This window comes from Gallinula chloropus (genome assembly GCF_964237585.1).
Source record: "Gallinula chloropus genome assembly, chromosome: 5".
NCBI classification, from domain to species: Eukaryota; Metazoa; Chordata; class Aves; order Gruiformes; family Rallidae; genus Gallinula; species Gallinula chloropus.
In genome coordinates, this window is record NC_140090.1 from 10,561,361 (window position 1) to 10,586,161 (window position 24,801).

Sequence of the window (24,801 nt, forward strand, 5' to 3'; positions counted from 1 at the left end):
GACCCGAGGGCTGAGAGAGGAACAGCGACGAGAGTAAATCACATAAATAAACACACACAGCTATGTGAGCGAGGACGAGCGCCCAGGGGACGGTCTGTCCCTCTCCTGGGCAGGCGGCTCTCACTGCCTGGCTTCGGGAGAGCAGAGCACGGCAACGACGAGGGGTGTCCTTCCCCCGCGTTCGCCAAGGGAGCTCGCCGCCGGGGACCCAGCGAGACAGCTTCGGGCAGAAAAGCGACCAGCACGCCAACCGCCCAGAAAGGGATTCGATCGAGTCACTAGATAAGCATCAGCCGAGGCGGGCGGCAGCGGAGGGCCGGGGAAGGCCGAGGGCCATCGGGCTACGCCTCGCCTCACCCAGCGGCCCGGCGTCGGCAGTGGGCAGCGCCGGCCCCTGGGCGCACACACACGCCCCCGCCGCGGCCGCTCTCTCTAGGACCTGCGATGAGTTTGCCCGCCAGAGCCGGCCTCAGCGCCTGCGCGGAGGGAGGCGGCCGAACCCCTTATCCCCATGGAGAGCGCCGAGGCTGAGCCGAGCGATAGCCGCTCGGAGGAGGACGGCGTGGTGCCCGGCAGTGGCCTTCCGACTCTGGAGCAGCCCGTAGCCGCGGCGGCCATGGTGAGGGTGCAGGGGGTGGTGGCGGCAGCGGCAGCAGGGCGGTGTTTCACCCTCCGCGGGTCGCTGGCCTCGGCACGGCCTACTTCGCTAGGGCCGAGCACCGGGCTTTCCTGATGCACGCTGCCCAGCCGCTGCGCCGCTGGCCCGAGGCGGGCGGTCGGGGAAAAGAGCGCGGGGCTCAGCCGGCGTAGGGAGCCCGGGGCCGGGCGGTTGCGGGAAGGGGCCACAGGTGGGACGAGCCTTCCCTCTGCCCGCCCGAGGCAGAGCTCCTGCCCGGGAGAGCCCGGAGCTGAGCTCAGCTGTACCGCCCGTCTCCCCGCGCAGTCGGGTTCTCCTTCCAGTCTCTGGCCGCTGTTGGAGGGCTTTGTGAGCCGTCTGCTCGCATCACTCGCGCCTATTGTTGTTATTACTATTATTATTATTATACGGTTTTGTCTCCATTTGTTGCCCCCCGCCGGTTTCACAAATAAATGCCCCTCCTTGCTGATTTCAGCTGGATGTTCCTAGAGCTCTGCCTTTCCCGGGTGGGTGTGTGGTCCTGGCTGGCTTCTGCCTGCCAATGTGTAAAAGATAACGATCCTCCTCTGAGAGATTAAAAGAAAAACATCTCAGTCCGGATATATCGTGTTTCCTGCGAAAGGGGAGAGGTGGCTATGTGTATCCCAGGTGTCCTGAGGAGGAATTCACCAGTAGTTGACAAGTGTTTGGGTAGGAGCTGCCGGGGTTTGTTTGTTTGTTTTTAAAAAGGTTACTTTGTTACCTGTAAGGAAAAATATTTCTCTCTTCTGTATCTTCCCAGCTCCTGATGGCATTTAGTATCTGAAGTTATCTGTTAACTTCATTTTTTTCCCCCTCTAAAGCAGGATTTTTGCCTTCATTTACAAATGTGATGCAGGACGTGGGTATAAAATGAAACCCTGCCAAAGCCTTTATCCTATAGAGACCTGTCTTATTTGAACAAGTGTAGTGTGGGAGAAGGGGAGGCAGGGTTAGGAGCCTTAGCTTTGCATGGCTAACGTTACATCCATTTATTTATTTATTTATTTTCCCCCTCCTCTAAAAAGATGGACGACTGTTTGGCAAAAAAAATGGAAATCACTGTTTCAGAAGCTGAAAAACGTACTGGGAGGAATGCCATGAACATGCAAGAAACATACACCGCTTACCTCATTGAGACAAGGTGGGTGATGAGAGCTCACTCTTGGGCTATGTGGATGTGCCATTCTAAATAGATTATCTCTCCTTCCATGCCTAAAAATACTCCGGATGAGCAGGTTTAGTTGTTCTGTGACTTGTTAGGTGATTTTCACAGGAAAAGACCTTCCAGAGTAAGTTGATAGCTTTGTGTCTGAGCTCCAGTTCAGGACTAATGCTGCTGTTTTGCAACTGCATACTGTAATTCTTCATCTGGAGTTAGGTTAAAAAATGTGTGCTTGAAAGATGTTGCTTTAACATGGTGTCAACAACAGCTCAGTTATTTCTTAGACGTGGGTTGGATGATTTTCTGTATGTTCCTATGAGGTTGTATGTCAGAGAGGTTGTGCTTTGTGGTCTAAAATATTGGCTAGGCTTGTTTGAGATAACAGGAGAATAACAAAGTCTCCTGACTTACGTCATGTGGTTAGAAGTATGTGGTCCACTAGTATTTGAAGTGTTTTGCTTCATCTGATTGCCACCTACTCCTTGTAGATGCTCTAAGAGTTAGAGTTAATGAACTATTTCCGTCCTTCATACTAGCATGAACTCTTCTTACTGGAAAACTCACGGCTTTTGCTCTTCTGTCATTAGCAAGGTTAATAATACAAATATAGCAAACATGCTTGGTAGCACAAAGACAACTTGGAATTTTAATTATTAAGTAGTAAACAAAGATTTAAAAAATCTCTTCTAACTTACAGTTACTTCCCAAAGAGTCACAGAGTCTCCTGGTATGCAGGATTGTGTTCCTCAGCTGAAGCAAGAATTTCAGAATTAGGTTTTATTAGGAGTTTTGTGTCTTTCTTTTTTTTATATTAACAGTTTTAACCTTGGGCCTTAACCTCAGGAGTGATCTGCTCTACAGATAAAACCTTCTGAAAGAAAGCAGTTGCATTTTTCAAAGGCTCTGAAGAGTTCAAGTTGTAATACTATCACGTAAGCCTTCTAGTTATGAGTTAAAAAGCTTCTTGGCTTGCTTAACTGATGAAGGGACACACTGGTCACACTAACTGCAGACCTGCTGGGATACGTTTACTATATTTGGCTAAACTTTTAAGAATAAAATCTAAAATAGACGTACATTATGCTTTTCAAATACTGTAGCTTTTTGGCAGTTGCTCAGATCTCCCAAACTTTTGTAGTCTATTGATATTAAAGATCACATAGTCTCATATAAATAATATTGGTTTTCTTTTAATGATACTTCTGAAGGAAAACAGAAGAAAATCAAAATTGTTGGTGTCTGACTGTGATATGAAGTGTACTCTGGGAGCAACTTTATGGAGCCCCAGAACATGCTGACTGCATCTCCTTTCCCAGTCATCCTTATGTTACTTTAGATTCACTCCTGCTGGTCTTTCCCAGTAGTTCTTTCGTAGTAGCAAAATTGTATTTTGCTGCCCAGATGGCTTTCTTTCATTAACATTTATTTTATTCTGTGGTCAGCAAATACCAAGACCAATTACATGTTTGTCACAGAACTAGTGAAAATGTGGGTTTGTCACATCACTAATAAAATAGGTTCTCTATTCTGTTTGCTGAGAAGGCAAAATTTCTTGCATAAATATAATTGCTGGCTATTAAATGTGCTTCCTGCTGAGCTTGTAGCTGTAGGTGGGCTTCACAGCAATTTGTCTGTGGGTAATAGGATATTTTGTAGCTGAAGAATAAAACTCAGTTTGTAGTAATATAAAAGGAAGACCACTTAATAATCGTTGCATTACGTTCATGTGAACTGGAGTTCCGCCGCTACTGCTATCTAGGATTTAATTTCAATTTGAATTGAAGAATTGCCTGCATCTGGGTGAGTAAGGGACAGGAGATGGATGCAATTACAGCCACTGTGTATTTGTTACAGAGCAGGAGCTGAGTGCCTCAACTTTTAACACCTTAGTTTCACCAGTGCCAATGAAACTGTTTCCAAAATGCAAGTGGTGGTGTTGCTTCCTTTTTTTTTTTTTCCTTTTCACATTTAACAGATTTATCACTATTCTTACATTTTCATGTGACTCTTGTTTTGGTTTTTTTTGAAAACTGATGTTATATCTTGACACAGATCTGTTTCTTAGAGACAAAACAAACTCCGCTGCTGTGGACTGCAGAGCCTGTGCAAATTCCAAGGGTCGAGCTTTCTGAAAGCATGCCCTTTATTCTTGGTTTACACCTTCCTGCATTAGCTAAGTAGGCTTTTGTGGTGAGCTCTTTCCGTTCAATTAGCCTTGAAGTCAGTTTATTTCTCAGCTTCCTTTTAAACTAAAGAGTTATTAAAAAATAACTTGTTTTTTGTATTCTCCCTGTGAGAACAGAGGAGTACCTCCAACTCATTGTGGGAAGTGGCATTAAGGCAAGAACAAATCCATATAATTAAGATGTGTAACAAAATAGTCCTCCTTGAGATGCAGGGGCTCAGCGTATCACTTGCTTTCTGTAAGGGAAATTGCAAATATCCAGGACCTCACTTAAATTCAGACTTGCTTGCTAGAAATTCAGGCAGCTGTGTCTGATCATGCAGACGAGAGTCTGCCTGACTCTACAAGAACTGAGACAGTGTAAAACCCAGAATTTGAGCCCTGGCCTTACACCCTTTGCTTTTCATGACAGAGGTGGCAGTTAATCAGAATGCACAGGACCTCTAAGTGATGAACTTCTAATTATAGTACATAGAAGGATGCCTTTTTTCCTGTTCTCCTTCATAGTAAACAATTTCTTTTGTAGTATTAGGACACTTTCACTTAGTTAACTTTGCTTCTATCGTTGCAGACTTTCAGATCTCTAGCCTAGTCTTCCTGGCCCACCTACAAGAGTGACTAGAGTGTGGGTTTTTTGGTTTTGGGGGGTTTTTTGTTTAGGTTTTGTTTTGCATGTTTGTTTTTTAATGTGGCTTTAGGAAAAAGTGGCACAACTTTGTGCAGCCTGGTAGCTGACTACTTAATAGCAGAAACCCTAGTTCTGGCTCTACCAGTCTGTATTTCCTTTTGAAGTAATTTGACAGGGTGATTCACTATAGCTCCTTGTTACTCCCCCAGTATGGATGAGGAAGCCACTAATCTTATTTCTGCTTTCAGTATTTGGAAAGTTTTCTGATGTACTTAAATTATGACATGAGTGATACCCACTTCTCCCTTAAGACCTTGGAGTGCCCATATGAAGTGCAAGGACTTCTAAAGAAAGTTTCTGTGGGAGAAATGCGCTTGGAAATCAGCAGTAGCCAGCCAGGTCACAGTTCAGAGGCAGCAGTGCTGCACTGTGGGATTTCAGGAGTTTTTTCTTTGTTCTGTTTTTTGAGTTCCTTTCCCCAAGGCTCCTGTCCCACGTTGGGCCAAGGCGAGGAGCCCAGGCGCGTGTCTCCCAGGGAGAGATGCAGAATGAGTGCCCCAGAGGTACGTTGTCTTCTGATAAAATGGTAAATTGCAGATTTTGGTTATTGAGAGTCAGGAAGACTTCTCTGCTCCCTCCAAAGGAAGTGTTAGGGGGGAAAAAAGGAAGAAAGTCTGAATTCCTCATGAGCTTCCGACAAGGAAGAGTCAGAAGATGAAAGAAGACAGGGTCATCAAACTTAACTTTACTGCTTTACTGATTTTTACTTAATTAATACTATAGATCATTAATTTGCCTAGTAGATACTGGGTAAATACAGTAAACTGTTTAGGTGCCTGTATATTTAAAAAAAAAAAACAGATAAACAACTAGCTGTGAAATTCTTCTGACAAGAGATCTGCTTTTTGTCATATGGCTTGCCAGGTAACTTTTGGTGGTTTTCAAGGTACACAGTTGATTTGTAATTATTGCTTTTAGATCTTTTGAGAGACCTAAATACAGAAACTGTTTCTAAATAGCTGATGGCAAAAGTTGCCCAGTGCTCCTCAACACAGAGAGTGAACCTTGCCTGCTGTAGGGGCGTGGAAATGTCACTTCTCATGCACTGGAAGGTCAAAGGCTGAAAGCAGAGGCACTGCTTCTGCGACTGAAGAGGTGATTGCTTTTACAAGAAAATAAACCCATGTATTTCCTTCTTGTCTGATTAAATATATTGCAGTCATTCTTACTGCATTCAGAATTGTTTAATGGCTCATTGAAGAGAATTAGTTTTAAATGGGAAGAGGTTAATTAGCTGGACTAAAGTTTTCACATTGGCAGTTTGAATTAAGGCAAATGAACTTCACTTTTGGAGTAACGTAATCTTCTAATTGCTTAGGATAACATCAGTTATGAAGGTTAAAAACCGAAGGTTTCAATTTTGTCTTCAAACTCTTTCAGGCAGGTTGGTTCATTCAATGAATAACGTGCATTGTTAAAACTGTACTGAGAGGGGAAACATATGGTTTTCCTGCCTGAAGACTGTACAAGTATTATATTGTGTTTTTAAAACCAAAACAAATTGAGAAGTTTGACTGAATGTCAACAAATGATTATAATCTTAATTGAAACTGGTTTGCAGTACCTGCATTTAATGATGGAGTTCATAATGTGGTCTCAAAAATTAGATGGTAATGAAGGTATTAAGTGTAACGAGTACCTTTGTGGATTTCTACTTCCTTTCTGGATCGGGGTTCCTGGGGAGAAATGCTCTTGTAATTGGTGATATTTTATGGTCTCATATGTAACCAGGTGGAGACATTTTTGGTGTGACTTAAAACAAACAAAAAAAAGATTTCTCTCATCTTGCTTGCCTGTCCCCAATCCATCCATGCAGTTTCAAACACACATGACCTCATTTAAGAGGCGGTGGTGTGGATGCAGGCTCATAATTGGGGGCTGTACAGCACTTTCCCACCAGAGCTTTGCGCTCTCTAGAGCGCAGGTTCTGGCTGCTTTTACTTTATCAAACCCTGGGTGGAAGGGGGAATCTTAAGCTTGTATTAATAATTTTAAAATGTGTCTTAAATTTATTCAGGTGGGTTAACTTAAAGCATTGCTGCTTGGTTAGGTGCTGCCCCCCTGAATTGTTGTCTTCCCTTCCCGGTCACTTCCCCTAGAAGTGACTGTGCTGAAGTTTCACAGCCTGTTGGAGAAGCCCATATGACTAGAGCGGGTGCTTCTGGTGGGAGAGGCAGCAGGGACATCTGTCCTGCAGGATGGGGCAGTGTGGTGACAGATGCTTGCTGATGTGCAGCTGTTAGGGTGCAGCTTTTTGCAGTGGGAACTTGGGTGAAGAACAACGTCCAGACATTTCTCCGGACAAGTGTCTTCTCTGTTTTGCTGCCACACTTCCTTGCTTTACCTGTTGTTTCCTTATTGCTTTTCACCCAAAACAAGAACTGTGTTATATAAAGATAAAAGCAACAGCTACAACCAAAAAAGGAAGCATTCACACTTCTAAGACTGTGAGAACAAATGCACGTTAGAATAAAGGAAGTATGGTCTGAGAAATAACTTCAGGCTGCTTAGCACAGGCTATGTTCAGCTGGTTGTATCAGATGCTGTCTGTGTAGAAAAGAACAAACTATTTAGGTAGTTTTGACCTTCAAGGTTCTGTAGTAGCAGCTTAATTATTTTTTTTCATTCAGGGCACAATGTGAGGCTTGCATCTCCCTCATAAAGGTTGTAGAACTTGATTAACGTAGACTTCAGGGTAGCCTAGCCTGTTCTCCACAGATCTGCTTTGTCAGAATACAAGATCTAAGGCTTACTGTCAGTTTAAACTTCCTTAGTTTCTTTCATGCGGGCAAGGAAGATGTGGTGAGTGGTGTGATCTTGTTTGGCAGCCTAGTTCCTTCTTCCTTGAGGCGCCTCATGGACAGGAAACTTCCAGTGACAGGGTGCCTGCATCTCTGTTGTGGGGTGCTAGTGGTTTGTTCCGATGTAGGACTAAGCTGCTCTCTAAAGCTGTGGTTCCTCCTGCAGAAGTGCTGTGCTCCTAGATGACTTTCAGAAAGTTTTGGTTCCCATTGAATTTTCTGCTTGATAGTTGTGTGTAAACAGAGATGTTATTCTGATTATTGGGGTTTTTTCAGGTTTTGTAAATAACTGATGTATGTTCTTGTTCATCCTTACACATGCAAAGCTGATATAGCAGGCGTGTTGAGAATTTCTTTGCACAGTTAAGGCTCCACAGGGTCTTTGCTGCTTCTAGTTTAGAATTAATTCCGCAAAACAGTTGTGAAGCATCAAGAGTATAATTTACCCTGGAATGTTCTCTTGTCAGAAAGCTGTGCTCTCTTAGAATGACAGCCTGCGGATGGTGTGTTGACCTGAACCCTTACAAATGATAAATGGACTGTTACACTACTAAAATGTGTGATGACCCTATTGGTGTATTTGCTGTCTTTTTTTTTTTTTCTCCTGTTAGTTTGTAGCAGAGAACTGTTTAATACCACAAGTGCAAGAAAATAACTAAAAATGTTGAAACTTATTACATGGTAATGTGATTTCCCTGTCTGCAAGAATTGGGAGTTTAAAGAAAAATATAGATCAACTTGATAAAGCTGACTTGGCAAAAATGGGGATGTGGGGCAGTGACAAGCAGAGCAGGGATGAGTTAAGGCAGATCAACTGTGGATGACAAGCAACTTGACTCTGTACTAATTTTATATTACTGTAATTGTATTTGGTGTGAATTTGCTTTATTGAGGACACTTATAAGTGCATACTACCAAAATTTGGGATAGTTCTTTTCTAACATCATGTGAAGTTGTAATTCTACAAAACTGCACTTAAAAACTAGGGTAGGAATGTCTGGACCAGAAACCACCTGTTCATCATTCTTTAAGCTGATGTTATTGATCTTATATTTATTGCTTTCCGAATAACCTGTCAGATCAGACTTGCACTGCGTTGGGGGATTGGGTTAGAGACAGAAGGCAACACTTAGAAGTACACACTGTTGAAATGGAACAGCCAAATGAATTTTTCTAAATATTTCATATTCAGGAGGTGGAAAATTTCAAATACGAAGTTGCCCGTGTCAGTACAAGCCCACAGAACCACTGAAGTGGAGATGAAAAATAATTGTGGCCAGCAGTAGTTTCCCTTAGGGGCTCATATTGACAAGAAAAATAAGAATGATATTTTTAAAAAAATAAAGCAAACTGTTCTTCTTGCGGTTTAGCTTTGGTGGTAACTCCTTAAGCCTCTGTAACTCTGCTGTGTGTCTGAAACGTGTTAGGCTGCCATAAACTGTCAGTCCTGTGTGTACCCCTGGCCTGCATCTAGTTATGAGGTGATGCAGCTAGTCTGAAACTTCTGTGAAATTTAAAAACAACCTGAATAAGGAAATGCTCCTGTTTATAGGAAAATCAAAACTGGAAGGAAGAGCTGGTCAAACACAACTCCTGTGCCAATCCCAGGGTGGTGTTTGCTGTGCCCAGGAAATGGTTACACATAGTGGTGACAGACATGAATAGCAATGCACAAAATGCCTCCTGCAGGTTTTGGTTTTTTACTTTCTTTTCACTTCCTCTCCTCTCTGATAGAGCATTCATTATATTATGGAGAACTTCCCTCATCAGAGATCTGATCTGCTTACAGTTGCAACTTCATTGACGTGAAATACTCTAATGGGGAAGATTCTGTGGGATGTTTGCAGTGAGGTTGAGTGGCTCTCAGCAGTCTGCTTGTATTTTTTCTTTTTAAGTCAGTCTCAAATAGTTTTAATCTGCAGCATTTTGTGTTAAATGCTTATTAATACAACCTTTTCTCTTCCTTTATTTTAGCATTCCTACAAATTCAGTTACCTGGAACAAGCGTTCTTTATATGAGGCAAGGATAGATATGCAGAAAGTGCTCTGCCTTACCCCCTTTAAAAAAAATCCTTTTGCATAATTCTGTATTGCATTACTTCAACCTCAAGATGTACTCATGCTTTTTTTTTTTTTTAAACAAGAGGATATGGCAAGGCTGCTCCTCTCTAATTTGAGTTCAGAAATGAATGACAAAAGCTTCTTGTGTTTTGTTTAAGTGTATCAAATATTTGGGGCTGCTCCAGATCAGGATTGTTTGTTTTTCAGTAAGGTGATTAAAAATCCAACCTTGTAGCTTAAGAATAGCTTTTAAAAAAATCAGTAATTTGTGGGCTATTTAAATTTTTTAAAAAAAAAACTTTAGTCCAGAAAGTACTTATGAATTCTGCAGTAAGAAGTGATGTAGTACCATATGTAGTTCTGGGCTTCCCAGCACAAGAAGGATGTGGACACACCGAAGTGAGTCTAGTGAAGGTCCATGAAGATCAGTCATTCATGGCTTGGAGAGTGTGATGTGCAGGGAGAGGCTGAGAGGTGGGGTTGTCCTGGAAGACAGCTCAGGGGATCTTAGCAATGTGTGTCAGTAGCTGGTGGGGGAGATAAAGAAGATGGGGTCAACTCTTTCTGTGATGCACAGGGAGAGGACACGAGACAGCGGCCGCACATTCAAATTTAGGAAGTTCTGTTTAAAAGTAAGAAAACCTCTTTACTGTGAGGGTGGCCAAACATTGGAGTGGGTTACTCAGTGCCTCTATCCTTGGAGATATTCAAAATCCAGCAGGACCTGGCTCTGAGCAACCTGCTTTGAGCAAGGGAGTTGGACTACAGACACGTGGAGTACGTTCCAACCTCAGCTATTCTTTGATAATCTCATAACATGGTTAATATTGTTTCGTGTGGGTTTATGCCAGTGCTTTGCACGTTAATTAGTCACTTAATGTAAGCACCAAGGTAGACACAGACATCACTGGTTTGTGTTAAGTGCCTTGTCTGAAGTCTCTCCCTGCTCTGGCATATGCTAACTGCCAAGAAGTGTTACTGACCTGATGCTTATTTTATGGTGTTGCAAAGTATTTCTGTTGCTTTAAATGTCTTGCATGAAGGATGATATCTTTTTTCCAAGTTTTTATGTTACTTTTCAATCCTATAATATTTCACGATTTCTCCTTTTATAGTAACATAAAATCCTTTAAGCCCTTGCTAGGTGATGTTGGCTTGAAGTTTTCAGTGAATTTTTCAGATGCATCAATTTTGTACCTGCTTACACTATCTTTAGTTGGTTTGTTAAACTACATATCCTTAGTCCTTAAATATTAAAAAGATGTTTGAACAAAAAAAAGTGCTTTGAAACTCACTGTGTTTTTCTAAAAAGCATTACTTAAAAATTCTCAGTATTTGTAGTTATTCTAGGTGTTGCAGGCAAGACCATTTTTATCCTCTGAAGGGAAGGTTTTCCCATTGAATGGTAAATTCCTTCTTGTAATACTTTAACCTTCAGCTGCTCATGAAGTCCTGTTGGATTGTAGCCTAACACTGCTCTAAGGGAATATGTCAAATTCTGTAGTGTTGTGAAGTCACTTGTGTTACTGTTTACTTAGCTATGACCTATCTGTTTGTGGTGTGATGAAAGTGCAGTGACTTTCCCATGTTCCTGGCACGTGCAGAACAATTCAGTGCTGTCAGGCAGAAGTGCATAAATATTTTTCAATGAAGACATGAAATTAAGGTTGGCTCAGATCATGGGCAAGTTACTCAGTAATCCTAACTGGGTAACTGTTTTTTTGGCCCTTGCTGTAATTGCACCTGGTGGTAGGAGGGAGAAGGTGATAGCTTAGTGATGCTCAGATTTGCTGTTCTGCCTTTCAGAGCTGTGGAGTCGCAGAGCGAGGGGCAGTGTGCCCCAGTGGACTCCCTGTGGCGACGTTACAGTGAGTTCGAGTTGCTGAGGAATTACCTGTCAGTTACCTACCCACATATTGTTGTCCCACCTTTGCCAGAAAAAAGGGTAAGGAAGCTGAGGCTGCAGTTTGCTTTGTAAGGGGCTGGAGGGCAAATCCTATGAGGAGCAGCTGAGGGAGCTGGGGCTGTTTAGCCTGGAGAAGAGGAGGCTGAGGGGAGACCTTATCACCGCCTACAGCTACCTGAAGGGAGGTTGTAGAGAGGTGGGCGATGGTCTCTTCAGCCAGGTGACAGGAGATAGAACAAGGGGAAATGGCATGAAGCTGTGCCAGGGCAGGGACAGATTGGACATAAGAAAATTTTTTTTTTATTGAAAGAGTTGTCGTGGCCTGGAACAGGCTGCCCAGGGAGGGGGTTGAGTCACCTTCCCTGGATGTGTTCAAAAAAGGGGTAGATGAGGTACTTAGGGATATGGTTTAGCATAGGATGGGAATGGTTGGACTTGATGATCTTCAAAGGTCTTTTCCAACCTTGTGATTCTGTATCATTTGGTTTTTATTGCTGTTAACACTCTTCTGTTTAAATAGGCTGACTTTGTGTGGCATAAGCTATCAGCAGATAATATGGATCCAGATTTTGTGGAGAGAAGAAGAATCGGTTTGGAAAACTTCTTGTTACGTGTGGCTTCACATCCTGTTCTTTGCCAAGACAAAATCTTCTATTCATTTTTAACACAGGTAAAGTGATGTGCTTTCTAAATACATTCTCTAAGCCGTTATTTATTTAAGATAAAGTCCTTTTGCTCTTTTTCCCTGCTGTTCCTCTATGGCTTGTTCTGTGTCTTGGGGAGGGATAGATAACATGAATAAACTTGTGGAAAAGTCTTGTCCATCTAAAAGCTTGTTAACAGCCCATTGCAGTTGTACAATTGGCCTTTTAATATACCTTTATAACCCTTTTTTCCAGTCTAGTTTTAAGGCTCCTAAGAGAGACTTTCTACCTCTTTGGAACAGCATATTGGGAACTTAAAATGTGCTGGTTGGGAAAGCTTCCCTAGGACTAAATCTGAAAGTGTTAGCATGCTACAGTGCTGGCTGCAGAGACAGTGCTGGCTTCCAATTTGCTTTTTGGATATCCATGACTTCTTTAGCTTTGTGGTTTGAATCCTGATCTGTTCTTATGTGCTGTGGCCCAAAACCAGTACGACATGTTGCAGCAGAAGTCATGATCCAGTTGTTAGCTGAAACATGGTGCTCTGCAGTTTTCAACTTCAGGAAATGTCAGATGTTTCTTTTTTTCTGTGCTTCGATGACACATTCCTGAGTAGTGGGCTGAGCAGATACACTTATCATAGCAGCGTGTTATGCCAATAAAACAGTGGTTGTCCACTGCTTTCAGTTCCTATACAACTACTGCACATGAGCAAGGTGACTGCATGGTCACTGTAAACAGTTGTCACCTCTATGTTCTCTGTGTGCTCTCATGTCTCAAGCTTTGAAGTTTCTCAGAGCTGCTGATAATCTGATAAGCTATAGATAACTACCTTCCTTTCTAAAGAGCTGAGCTGCTGTTCATGGGCTCCTGCCCCCAGTTGATAGAATGAGGTAATTGAGTAGTGAAAAGGAGAGGGTTTTTCTGGGGAAGTTAATATATAAACACAATACACTGATACGTAATTTTTAACCCAGATTCTTGAAAAGACCTGGGGAGGGTAGGTGAGGCCAAACCTGGGCATACTGGAGAAGCTTTTCTTTTACAGGGACAGCAGAAGCTTTGGCACTCTTAAGTCACTCTAACTGAATGTTCTTTTCCTGTATTTCTTTAGGAAGGTGGATGGAAAGAAATGGTGAATGAGACTGGATTTCAGTTAAAGGTACTTACTGCAATTGTTTGTCTCGTGACTGCTGTGTCACAGAAATACTCCAAACATGTTTTGGGCTATCTATGAAAAGCTGCTTATTTTTAGAAGAAAGTCACAGCTTTATGTACATGTAGCATGTTAATGCCACCACAAAGAACAGTGCTGGTGTTAACATGTAAGAGGAAAGACTTCAGTTGTTAAGCTCTGTAGCAGGCTTTTTAACATTGTGCTTGTGTTTGATGTGTAACCTTGTAGTTCTGCTAGTGATGTAGAACTGTGTTCCCTACAAGCTTTAAAACTAACAGACCTGACCCCATAGAAGAGCTTTTGGATGTTGGCAGTTTAGTTGAGCATCATTTTAAAGATAGGTGTCACACCTAGCCTGGCAAGAGGTGCAAGGTGTAGGGCTGAATTGTAGGACTTCTCTACATAGATGAGTTGCTGAAAGGGACTGAGACAGATAGATTTGGTGTCTTGTAACCATTTAACAGTGTCTTGAAGTGTTACTATTGCCATTAACATCAAATTGTTGGCTAGATAAACTGGTAAAAGACTTGGCAGAATAAGTGATCAAAGGTCATGTGTCTGTGCAGGACAAGTCCCTGTGAGAAACTGGTTGTTTCAGGCTCAGCCCAGCCATGTATTACTATATTGGGACAAATACCCAGCTTTTGTTTCATTGTAACACGACCAACTGAAAACCAGGTGGGTTATGAAGAAAAGAGTGAGCTAGAGAAAATCACTGGTGCTCTTACTGTCAGTGTCCAAGGGCCTCTGATACTGGTGCTTTATGTTAAATTGACAGATGCTCCCTTCCATCCTGGTAGGGCTTGCATTCTGCTAGTACTTTTAGTGCAAAAAATTTAAAGCTCTGAAGTTGTGCTTCCTAGTCAACACATCTTTATTTCTGCGTACTGTAGGAGTGCAGAAAGTTTGTACTGGCAGGGTATGTTCAGGAGTGCACAGTGCTGAGTGTATGAAAGAAATCTCACAGCAGAATGCTGAGAATATTTGCCTCCCTGAAACTATATCATAGGTTAAATGAGATGAGCAAGTCCTGTTTTCCTTACAGATTTGATTGTGTGTGTGGTTTCACTTTTATAGTTCCTGTTTCCGTAAGAAAGAAAAACAACTTTTCACAAATCCTGGGGAATTTTTCCTTTATTCAACAGCTGAAGTATAAACCCCTCAAGACTGGAAGTTATTTAGCACTGCACTGGAATACAAACACCTATTCATGACATGTCTTAGACTAGAATCAGACCACAAGTTTATGTGCTGCTGCTGTCTCCGCTGCTGATGCGTTAAAGCAAGATGTCTCTTGTCCCAAATGATTTGAACCAGGCTAACTAAACCTTAAATTAGGCACTAATGCAGTGTAGCATGTTATAGTTGATGTTGGAGACCTGTTTACTCTGCCAGCTGTATCATTAAATCATGCCTTTCCTCTTCCCGACCCCAGCACTTAACTTTATTCTTTAAGGGATTTGTCACTTGAGGTTTTAACCCTTCCTTTAGGAAGGAGAAAACACACCCCCTGCCTCTTTAGTTTACTTAAATGATTATAGGATTATGGTAGAAATTAACTGTCTGAAAACTCCTTGACTATAACTTATTTGATGGGGAATTAATATCTAAAATGCATATGTGTGTTTAGTTTTAAATCAGCTTTAAGACTGGACAGACATTTCTCTAACAGTGTAACTCTGAGTGCTGAAAATGCTCCAAAGTGGAGTGTGGGAGTTAACGTGGGCTTAATGGTGAGAAGGAAACAACCCTACTTATGCAGTTGAGCACTGGCAGGGTCTTGGTTCCTTCTGGACAGTGCTTGTGTACCTACTGATCTCATCCTTCAGAACACCATGTGTCTCTAATAAAAGGCAGAAGGTTGCCTGTAACTACAATGCAGGAAGTGAACCTTTCCAAGGAGGAGGACAGGTGGGCATCGGACTGGCATGTGTAATGGAGGTCCAAGACCATACAAGCCCATGGAGCACCCTGATAAATATAAAGCCTGGGTTGGGAGTTGGATTGTGTTCCTTGTGCTCTCTTGGGACATGCTTCCCCATGCTGCTGCTGTCTCCCATTTGCAAGATCCTCTTAGGAGGAGCACTGTGTGTGGTGACGACAATGATCCTGTTTTCTTCCAGTATCATCATAGTCTTACAGGCTTCATTCACTTATCTCTGGTTTGTGTTGGTTGTTTGGTGGCTGTAAGGACAGTGGGGTTAGTAAGATTTCCATCAGTACCTGTCACCATAGTATGAAGAAAGAAGCTGACTTCCCCTCAACTTTGATGCTGTCTTAAGTGTCCTCCAGATACAGAGGTGGTTCCAAGTGAAAGGAACCTGCAGTGATACTCAAATAGGGGCATCTTCTGCTCAGCCCCAATGCAGCAGGAGGTGGGACAGTGTCAAACTGCACCTGTCTTCATTTATCAGAGTTATTGAAAGGGCCCTAAAGGAAGGGCTCTGTTCTTGGATTGGGGAAACACTGTGTTCCTTTACTGTCAAACTCAGAATAGCTCTTCAAGCTCAGAGTTGGCTGTAACTGCACAACATGTTCCCATGTCATACTTCAGCAGTACTTGTTAGTGCTGGTATGCTTACTGCTAGCAGTTGGGGTACAATCCGTTAGCTAAAAGACTACATTATAGGATATATATACACACAGCACAAGATCTATTATTTATTGCTTACTCACTGAAAAGAGGGATGTTTTGATCAAAAGTAAACTCCAGCCATTTCACTCAGGCTGGAGACTTCATGCAGTATAGATGAGCCCCAGGTGAGCTGTATGAGACATGTCGTATAGAAATGAAAAATTGTGGTGACATCAGACCTCTTTGGATGAGGCTGGGGTATCTCATCTGTACTGCTGTCTCAGTAAGAGTAAATACCCATTGCATAGTCTACTGTTCAATTAAACAGAACCCCCCCAAAAAAAAAACAACAACAGAAATCATCTCCTTAGAGAGACTTCATATTGCTGTTGCAGTCATTGCTAAACCAAGGTCTCAAACAGTAAAGTAGCCAGTTACCTTTTTAATTAGGTTCTGAACTTTCTTCTGTAGAGATTTATATATGTTCTATTACAGAAAAGAACATTGCATTAAAAATGGCTCTCTTCTGATACACAGATTGCATATTTTCTGTGAAGCCAGTCATAAAATAAGAGAACACTATATATAAGATTTTGATTTCACTGGGGAACTGTTCCTAGTAATAAAGAGCATATAGAGGTCACTCTACCACTGGTTTTATTTGGTTTGAAAAATATAAAATAGTTTGTCCATATGGTCTTGTGTTACCTAATTGCTTCATCTAAAAAGAATGTAGGGTTGTGTATCTTAACTCCATGGTTTGTGTAACATGTTAAGAAGGGACTGTTTTTGTGGGATTTTGATTATACCAGCTTAATTTTAGTGGATACTATTTACATCCTAGTTCACAAAAAGTTAGCTTATTTTTTTTACTTATTAATTTAAAAATGTGATATGCAGGGCAGCTACTGTCAACTTCTTCAGTGAAGATTTAAATATGCCAGGAAGGCAGGGTTTTTTCTAATGGTGCTGCTGGAAGGCTGAGATTGTTTTGTCACTGGAATTTAATTGCATTACATTAACAAAGCTTTTTTTCCCCTCCTTTTTCAGGCAGATTCCAGATTAAAAGCTCTTAATGCAACATTCAGAGTGAAAAACCCAGACAAGTAAGATTCCACATACTTTTTCTCTCCCTTTCTCTTTTTCAGTTGCAGCTGTGACTTCAGATGACAGACTATTCTATCTCCTTAGAATAAATTCAGAAAAGAAAAATGATCTTTCTGCACTTCAGATCTTAACAGAAGCCCAGGAAGGAGGTAGTGTGAAAGGTTTGATAAAGGAAACATTCAGAAAATCGTCATTGCTTTATGCAAAATCAGTCTTTTCCTTTTCCCTAGATTAAAAAGAAGGGACCAAAAAAACCCCAAACCAACCCAGACCCAGAAAATGAACCTCTTAGTATTTGTTTGCAAAGAAAACTTTCCAAGTGTGAACAGAGTGCACTTTGATGGTGGATCTTTCCAAAAATCTGCTAGTGGACAATTCTGGATGCACACACACTGGTGTTGCAGTTCATAGTTCTCTTGAAGCTGCCAATGTTCACAGATGCTTTTGGAAGTCCAGAGGCCAGTTCAGCTCTGTTGCAGTGTAGGAAGAACTAGGACAGGTACTAGAGCATTTGGCAAACTGATCAGAATTGTCGGGGTACATAGTGGGAGGCTTGTCACACCCTGGGTAACATGAGAAAGGTAAAATGAGAGATTTACTTCTCACTAGTTAGAAAAGTTAGCATGCAGCAGTAGTAGGGTCAAGAGACGTTGCTGTTTGCCATGGCATGAAGTGTCCTTCTGGATTTACCTGCTGTCCCATGGTGGCAATGGGAGATGGTGTCTGGGGAGACCTGCTTTCTGTTGTCTGTTCCCTTTGTACTTCCTTAACATCCATGTCTGTTGTATTAAGGATGTAAAACGGTAAAATGTAAAATTTCAAAACTTCTCTAATGGCTTACTGTGAATTGGTGCAGTCCCTCCTCTTCCATTGTTTGCTTTGGCAGCAAAGAAGCTTTTAGCTAGAGTTGGTATAAAAGATAACATTCACAAATGAGATCAAAACCCAGCGATTCTATCAGGAGCTACAGGTGGAATTGGCCCCTTGCTTGAGTGTGTCACCCTCCATCACCTGTGTTTTGTGTCTAGTAGGAGTTGGCTTGTCCTGCTTTCCTGGCAGGGAAACTTTGCCAGCAGTCTCCCTGTAGGCATGGGTGGGCAAGTCTGGTTAAGGCTGAGATGCTTTCTTTTGAGGTAACTTAATGTTTGGAAAGCAAAGCTGTTGTGAGAAAAGCTTTGGTGAAAAGCAGGAAAGGAGTACAAGGAGAGCATGAGGAAGGGCTTGTAACAGAACCAGTGGCTGAGTATCTAACTCAACAGAGCCTTCGCAGCACTTGAGAGATAGAGCACATGCTTTCTACTGTATTCTGCCAGCTACAGAGCTTCCAAATTGAACTTTTGGATACAAGTTGATTAATAAAAACCTGATGAGCATAACTTGTATTATTGGGTGTGGTTTTTAATTCAGAGAGAGCTTTTTAATATAGCCTGTGTGGCTCTAAGGAGGAATAGTGCCCTGCCCAGCCTAGTACCCTAACACTGGAGCTGCCTGGAATCTGACACCTTACCCCTTTGGTGATTGTATCACTGGGTGGTAAAGTGAGTTCAGCTGAAACAAAAGATCTGGCTGCTGTGTGGAGTGTAGGCTTTCGGGTTCCTGGGTCAGGAATGGGTCAGGTAAAGAACAGCTGCAGCTCCCAGTTCAGGTTGCCTTGAGGTGCTGTGGAGCTGCACCCTTCAGCTTAGAGCAGTGTGAGGAGCTTTAAGCAGCTGAAATGATGGAGCTCTAGGAGTTCAAGCATAAAGTGGAAGCAACCTTCTCCTGTGGGAAGGAATTAATGTCTTTAATGGTGGAATTATAAGGCTGATAAAAACACAGTATTCACATACACAAGTGCAGACCTCTCTATTGCGGCCTCGTGGTGTTCGTCCTCTTGTTCTTTTTCTGTGCTTTAATCAAAACAGTAGCTTTCTCCTTAGTGAAAGTTTTCTTTAGAAAACACTAAATCCTTTCCTAAGGCAGAAACGTACTTGTTTTTAAAGAATAACCTCTTTTTTTTGGTCTGGTTAGTTGGACAAGTGTCATGTTCTTTAGTGAACGGTTCTGTTGTAATAAACTTCTTCCCAAAGCAGGAAAAAGGCACTGCCCTCCCTGAGCTGGGGAGGAATGTAATGCACAAAGTGAATAACTTACATTGAAATGCTGTCTACTGAAAATTAAATTTTCTTCTTTGTCATTACCATTAAATAGATTTTTGGGAAGAAACCTTGTTGTATTCCTACAGAAATATGACCTGATCTGTTCTTCATTTGTGCCTGAAGTTCTACTTAACAGCTCAATTAAAGATCTAGACTGGCAATGTTGCAGAACCAGTAAAACCAAGTGAAAAGTGCTAGTTAAAAAAGCCTCCATTATTGAATGCCAAAACTCTTGCCTTGTTTCCACTTCTACTCATATGATGCACTGAAAGGTAAACATCCCTTTGTGGGCCTCTCCAAACTCAGTTTGGCAATTACTTTATAATTATGTAACTTTTTTTTAAATGAGCAATAAGTAGGACTTAATAAAATTCAGGAGAAACAAACCTTTAGTCTGCAACCCTGCCAGTCTCTTAAACAGTTTTTTCCTGAAAAAATTGTACTTGTAAAATTTTCAGTCTTTACAGAAGGCTGGACAAAAAAATAATGTCACTTTGGTTTATGCTTTTCAAGGACAATGAAAAGAAGACAGCTTGGTTCTGAAGTAGTAATCTGTTTTGGTATTACTTTATTTAATGGAGGAAGAATTGGGGTGGGAGAAGATGTATTACTGATGAAGTCCAGGATACTGAAAGTCCTCTTAGGCTCCTGACTTTTGCCTTCAGAGAGTACAGCATTCCTAAAAGCTTTCTTGCCACAAAATAGGATAAATAAACTTTTCATTATAAATTTCTGGAGTGGAAAGGGGAGTTTTCCTGAGCTGAAGGGATGCTTTTTAATCGTTTGGTTTCAGTTCAATTATTTCAAATATCTTCACTGTACGTGTCTGCAGCTGTCCAACGTGCAGCCCTGCTGCATATTTTATAAAGTGTAAACTGAAAAGATTGCTCTCCAAACCCCCCTGTGCAGATCAGTGACTGTATTTATTTTTCCCATGCAGTTTCTCTGCTGGCTTTTAAATCTCTTTATGTACTTTAACCCTCTGTGTATCATAATCTTATAAAAGATGCTCCTAGGAGATCAAAATTATTAGAAATGATAATAAAGCTCCGACTTCCTGAATGTAAGGAGGAGAATATTTTAGGGGAAGACTTCCTGGCAGGGGAAGAAGTGTTAAATGAAAAGCCCTGGAATTCCATACTTGGTCACCCAAAACAAGTGACCTGACTCATTTCAGTAAGACCTCTTGGGTACAAACTATTCTAAAACACAAAGCCTGACTGTGTGTGTGTGGTGGAAGGAGGGATGAGGGGTTTTTTTAAGATTAGCCTTCCAGGTTGATGTTCAAGCATAGTCTCCTGTTCCTTAATTCTAGTTGTGTTGTTCTGTGTTTATTTTTAGATCATTATTTAGTAATTTAGGTAAAGCTGTTTCTCCCTTGCCATCTGGATGAAATACATTCTTGTGTATCAGAGTAGGTCATGAGTTAGACTTGTGTGTAGCAGGGAGGGTTTACTGATACAGAAGTGGCTGTTGCTGTGGCTTAACTGGTTCCCTGTCGCTAGCAGAGCCGTGGCAATGGATTCAGCTTTGGCATGAGCATGAGCTAAGTGTGTCAACTGAAAGTACCACCAAGGCTGAACTGGGGTGACTGATGAAATGCCTCTTCCCTTCAGTAGTGCCAGGCCAAGAAGGTGCACGTGGCCATGTGTGATGGGTTACCTGGCAGGTACTTTTTTGATGGAGTGATTTGGTGGCTTCTAGCCACCAAAATCTAGGTGAGACTCCTCTGCAGGTACAGGTCTCAATAGTTAGTTACCATGCAGCTAAACCTCAGAGGAACTATGATAATTGTGAATGTTTCCTTGAACTCCTGAAAGGCTATCCTCAAAACTGGCTGGCTGGCAGCTTCAAAGTAAAGGATCTTTTGTCAGGACAGAAATGTGAACATGTTTTTATCAAATAGTATGCTTCAGCAGTTATTTGAAGCTTTCCTGTTCACCAGTGCTTGCTCTTATAAATCCCATTTTAAAAAATCCAAACAATGATACAGTAACTTCAGTTAACCATTCTTATGTCATAAAATTTTCTATTAAATTGATCAGAACCTTCAATATTTGCGTGTTTTAAAAAAAAAACCAAACCCAAACTAGTCATGCAAGTGTTGGGCTTTAGGGAAACTAAACTCTGCAGTCACTTCTTTAGGAGTCTTCAGCTACTTCCACATCAGCATAATCCAGGCTGTGTCTCGCTGGCTGCAGCGGCGTGGCTGTATCTTGCGTTGTGTGAAAGGTTGCTTTCATGATGGCTAATGATGTACTACTATCTGTTTCCTGCTCCCAGGAGATTTACTGAGCTAAAACACTACAGCGATGAACTGCAGTCTGTCATATCACACCTTCTGCGAGTCAGAGCTGTAAGTATTTCCCATGTGTGTCGTGACAAAGAGTATAATTTATTTATAAGGCAGTATTTCTTGTTTAGGCAGGAGAACGGGTGGTGGGTATGTTGTGGAATAAGGGCAGTTTTGGCCTGAAAGAGTCTGGCTCTGGAGTTGTGGGGCAGACAACGGTGAGGGGGGTGCTGACTTCGTCCAGATCTGTTGGGGGGGAAAGAGTTCCAAGTACAGTGGTTGGATTTGGAGGAGTGAGCACATGCATGTTGTTAATCTGCCCTCTCCCCTGATGGCTGCATATCAGAAGGAGGTGTTTTAAAGAGGATCGAGATGTCTGCTTCTCTCTGCTCAGCAGACAAGTTGCTTTTGCTGTGTGTCTGGGCTGGGAAGGGCCCCAAAACACAGTTTTCTGGTCAGACATATAATACTTTGTTTTCCAGAGCTTCTAGTATGAATCCTGTATGCTTCCCAGTACGCTCTTTCTTTTTTTTGGCTTGTTCTTCGATCTGTAATGAATAATGCTCTTTCTAATGATGAGAACAATTATGTCATGCAGCAAGAGGCTCTGTGGGTTGAGAATAGAAGATTTTTTTAACATTTCTTTTAAAGCACAGAAAGGAAATAGGAAATTACAATTCCAGTAATGAGGAGCATGATACTGCTTTTTAGTATGTTCAACAAGGATTTTATTTTTTGATGGAAACTGTGCAGCAGAGAGGACGGTAATTGCCCTGTTGAGCTGAGGTTCTTGAGAGGATTAATCACTGATGTTCTACTGACTGTGCCTTTTTCTCAGGGCTGTGTGTGTGTGCAGGATCTGTTGAGCAATTTCCTTACGTCTCCTTTTAACTGTTTTGACAGACCAATAATGGTAACTCTTACTGAACTTCAGTCTCATTCATTGGTACATGGCAGTTACAAGGGTGTTAGCTGGATTACAAGTCACTTCGGAGAGTACATGCAGCCTTTTTTTTCTGAGGTTGTTGCCAGCATTGTAGTACTGACCACAGCAGGTACTGACTCTCCAAAGAGCTGAAATGACTTCTCTCACTTTAGCAAGAAGCTCTGCAATGGATAGCTCACTTCCATTCCTTCGTTTCACTGAGCTGGATGGAAAAATCAAGTCGCTTGTTTTGATGAAGCATTCCCTACAGTCTTGATGACAGGGTGGACTTCTGTCTTGTCATCTTTATGTTGAGTAAGCCAGTGTGTATATAGGTTTGGCATTATTCAGGTAAATGAGTCTATGCCTTATATCTGGTTATCAAAAACTGAAGGTAACCTGATTGTTTGTGGCCTCTTTAGGCATAGTCTGTACATGAGTGCTTCCAAAGAAGTACTTGAGATGTTACTCTTACATATAGCCTCAATTGTGACTTTAGTCTTCAGAGACTTAATGTGTGGTTTGGGTTTTCTTTTATTGTTTTCCCCCTTCTGTAGTGTCTGAGATTAGATTTAGGCCTAAACCTGTTTACTGGTGTGAAAACATGAAGGTTTTAGCTTGAAGTTTGTATTTGGGTTTACACAAATCAATTGCACTTGATGACCAAAACCTAACTCTCAAATGTTTCAGAGGGTAGCAGACCGGCTATATGGTGTCTATAAAGTCCATGGCAACTATGGAAGAGTATTCAGGTAAGAGTACATCCTGTTTTTAAATACATACAGAGATGTAGAGAGAGTATTTATTGGTTTTGTTGTTATGTTTTTGCAAAGTATGTCTAAAACACTTCAGTGTCTGTCATGAAAATCTTCACATTGCAGTGTTAGTGAGATTTCTTTGTTGGATATGGTGATCTCTGGATCTGCTGAGCTTAGTTTCTAGTGGAAGACTTTAGCTTTTGTATTTTGTATTCCAGACCTTTGGGGCTTTTGTTGTTGTGTTGGCATTCTGTTGCTTCAGAAAGTAACTCGCTACTTATTTTCACGGAGTTGTCTCTGAAAAGCTTCTAGACCCTTTTAAGGGTTTAAAAGTCAACAATTTTATCTATCCAATTTTAGTACCTTTTTAAAGTGAATTTGCCAATTGTTTTTTGATTTATATGAGTGAATTGCGTGCTCAAGTTTTCCATCTCACTGGAGAATTAAAGAATCTAAACTTCTGGTTAAGGGAAACCTCCTGCTTCTACATACTGTTCAAGTGCTAAATTTAATTCTCTGGGTTAATGGATTGCAGATGTCTTTCTCATTGGGGGTTTTAAAGTGAAATTAGGTGTAGTTCTGTAATAACACAAAGACAAACAAATGTCAACATCAGCAGAGTGGAATGTTTATGAAAAAGTGAAGGACAGAATAGATGCATTAGACATAAATTATGTGAAATATAAGGGGACCCCCTGCTTTTTTTGTTGTAAAAAGAGTTGTGGATGTAATTCTTGTAACTAAGAAATCTCACAAGGCTTCACAAATCTGAGAACACAATTAAAGTTCCAGCATACATACTCGGGTGTCTAGAACAAGTCTCTTGCTATCTCCATTGTAGTTCTGTTTCCTTCTTGATCTAAATTACTTCCCTAATGTGAATAGGTAGCTGCAGTAATGAGACGGCTGTGAGCTGATTATTTTTTTTTAAAGAGTAGAACTAAACAGCACTCTACTGTGAAAATGGAAAATAACATATCCAGCAAACTGCTTCAGGAGCAGTAAAATGCTTGCAAATGTCAAATCCCACCTTCTGGTTTTTGGAATGAGAGGCTTCTACCTGGTGTGTTGCAAGCCTGGAAAGCTTGGTTTCTTGATGAGTGTGTTAGACCAAGTTGTGTCTTTAGAAACTTCTTATTTTATTTTTTCTCCTTTAAGTGCAAGTATCTTCTGTTTTTTTAATTTTATTTTATTTTGAGGTATTTAAACAGAACTGCCTAAAACCAACCTCAAGCTAATCGCATTTGTCAGGATGAGCTTAGGTGTCAGGGACAATTGTTCAACAGCATGTTGTAAATGGCCCTGCCACGTTGTCAGTGTTGCTGCTTAGGGGAAGAAAACAGCGTGGCCAAGTCAGACTTTGAGGCAGTTTCTATTCAGGTGTCACCTGGGAAGAAACTACACAGGATGCAGCTTATTAACTTCCTGTACCCTTCATGTGCGATGTTGCTTCTCGTTTGTTTTTCCTACAGCGAGTGGAGTGCGATAGAGAAGGAGATGGGGGATGGGTTGCAGAGTGCTGGCCACCACATGGATGTGTAAGTACTGACTGAATATCTGATAGCTTGATGTAAGCCAGATGTAGAAATCTCCCTCCTTCCTTTCTTTTCCCTCAACTCCGAAGTACGTACTTTAGTGTGCTGAGAGAGCTGGGGGTGCATTGTTTTTGGCTATACAGTGTTTCTGTGAGCTGGATGCAGGCACAATTTTAGCATCCATGTAC

General features: G+C 41.5%; 1 protein-coding gene across 1 annotated transcript in view; it reads left to right on the forward strand.

Annotated features, from left to right (window-relative positions):
* Positions 1 to 471: 471 nt before the first annotated feature.
* SNX4 (sorting nexin 4) overlaps positions 472 to 24,801 on the forward strand; it is a 34,288-nt gene continuing 9,958 nt past the window's right edge. Inside the window, exons 1-9 of the mRNA XM_084265082.1 lie at positions 472 to 619; positions 1,684 to 1,799; positions 11,362 to 11,500; positions 11,982 to 12,131; positions 13,220 to 13,267; positions 16,908 to 16,963; positions 21,386 to 21,458; positions 23,011 to 23,072; positions 24,551 to 24,616. Coding sequence (XP_084121208.1) covers positions 512 to 619; positions 1,684 to 1,799; positions 11,362 to 11,500; positions 11,982 to 12,131; positions 13,220 to 13,267; positions 16,908 to 16,963; positions 21,386 to 21,458; positions 23,011 to 23,072; positions 24,551 to 24,616 — 818 coding nt within the window. The 5' untranslated portion in view covers positions 472 to 511. The remainder of the gene's footprint in view (positions 620 to 1,683; positions 1,800 to 11,361; positions 11,501 to 11,981; positions 12,132 to 13,219; positions 13,268 to 16,907; positions 16,964 to 21,385; positions 21,459 to 23,010; positions 23,073 to 24,550; positions 24,617 to 24,801) is intronic.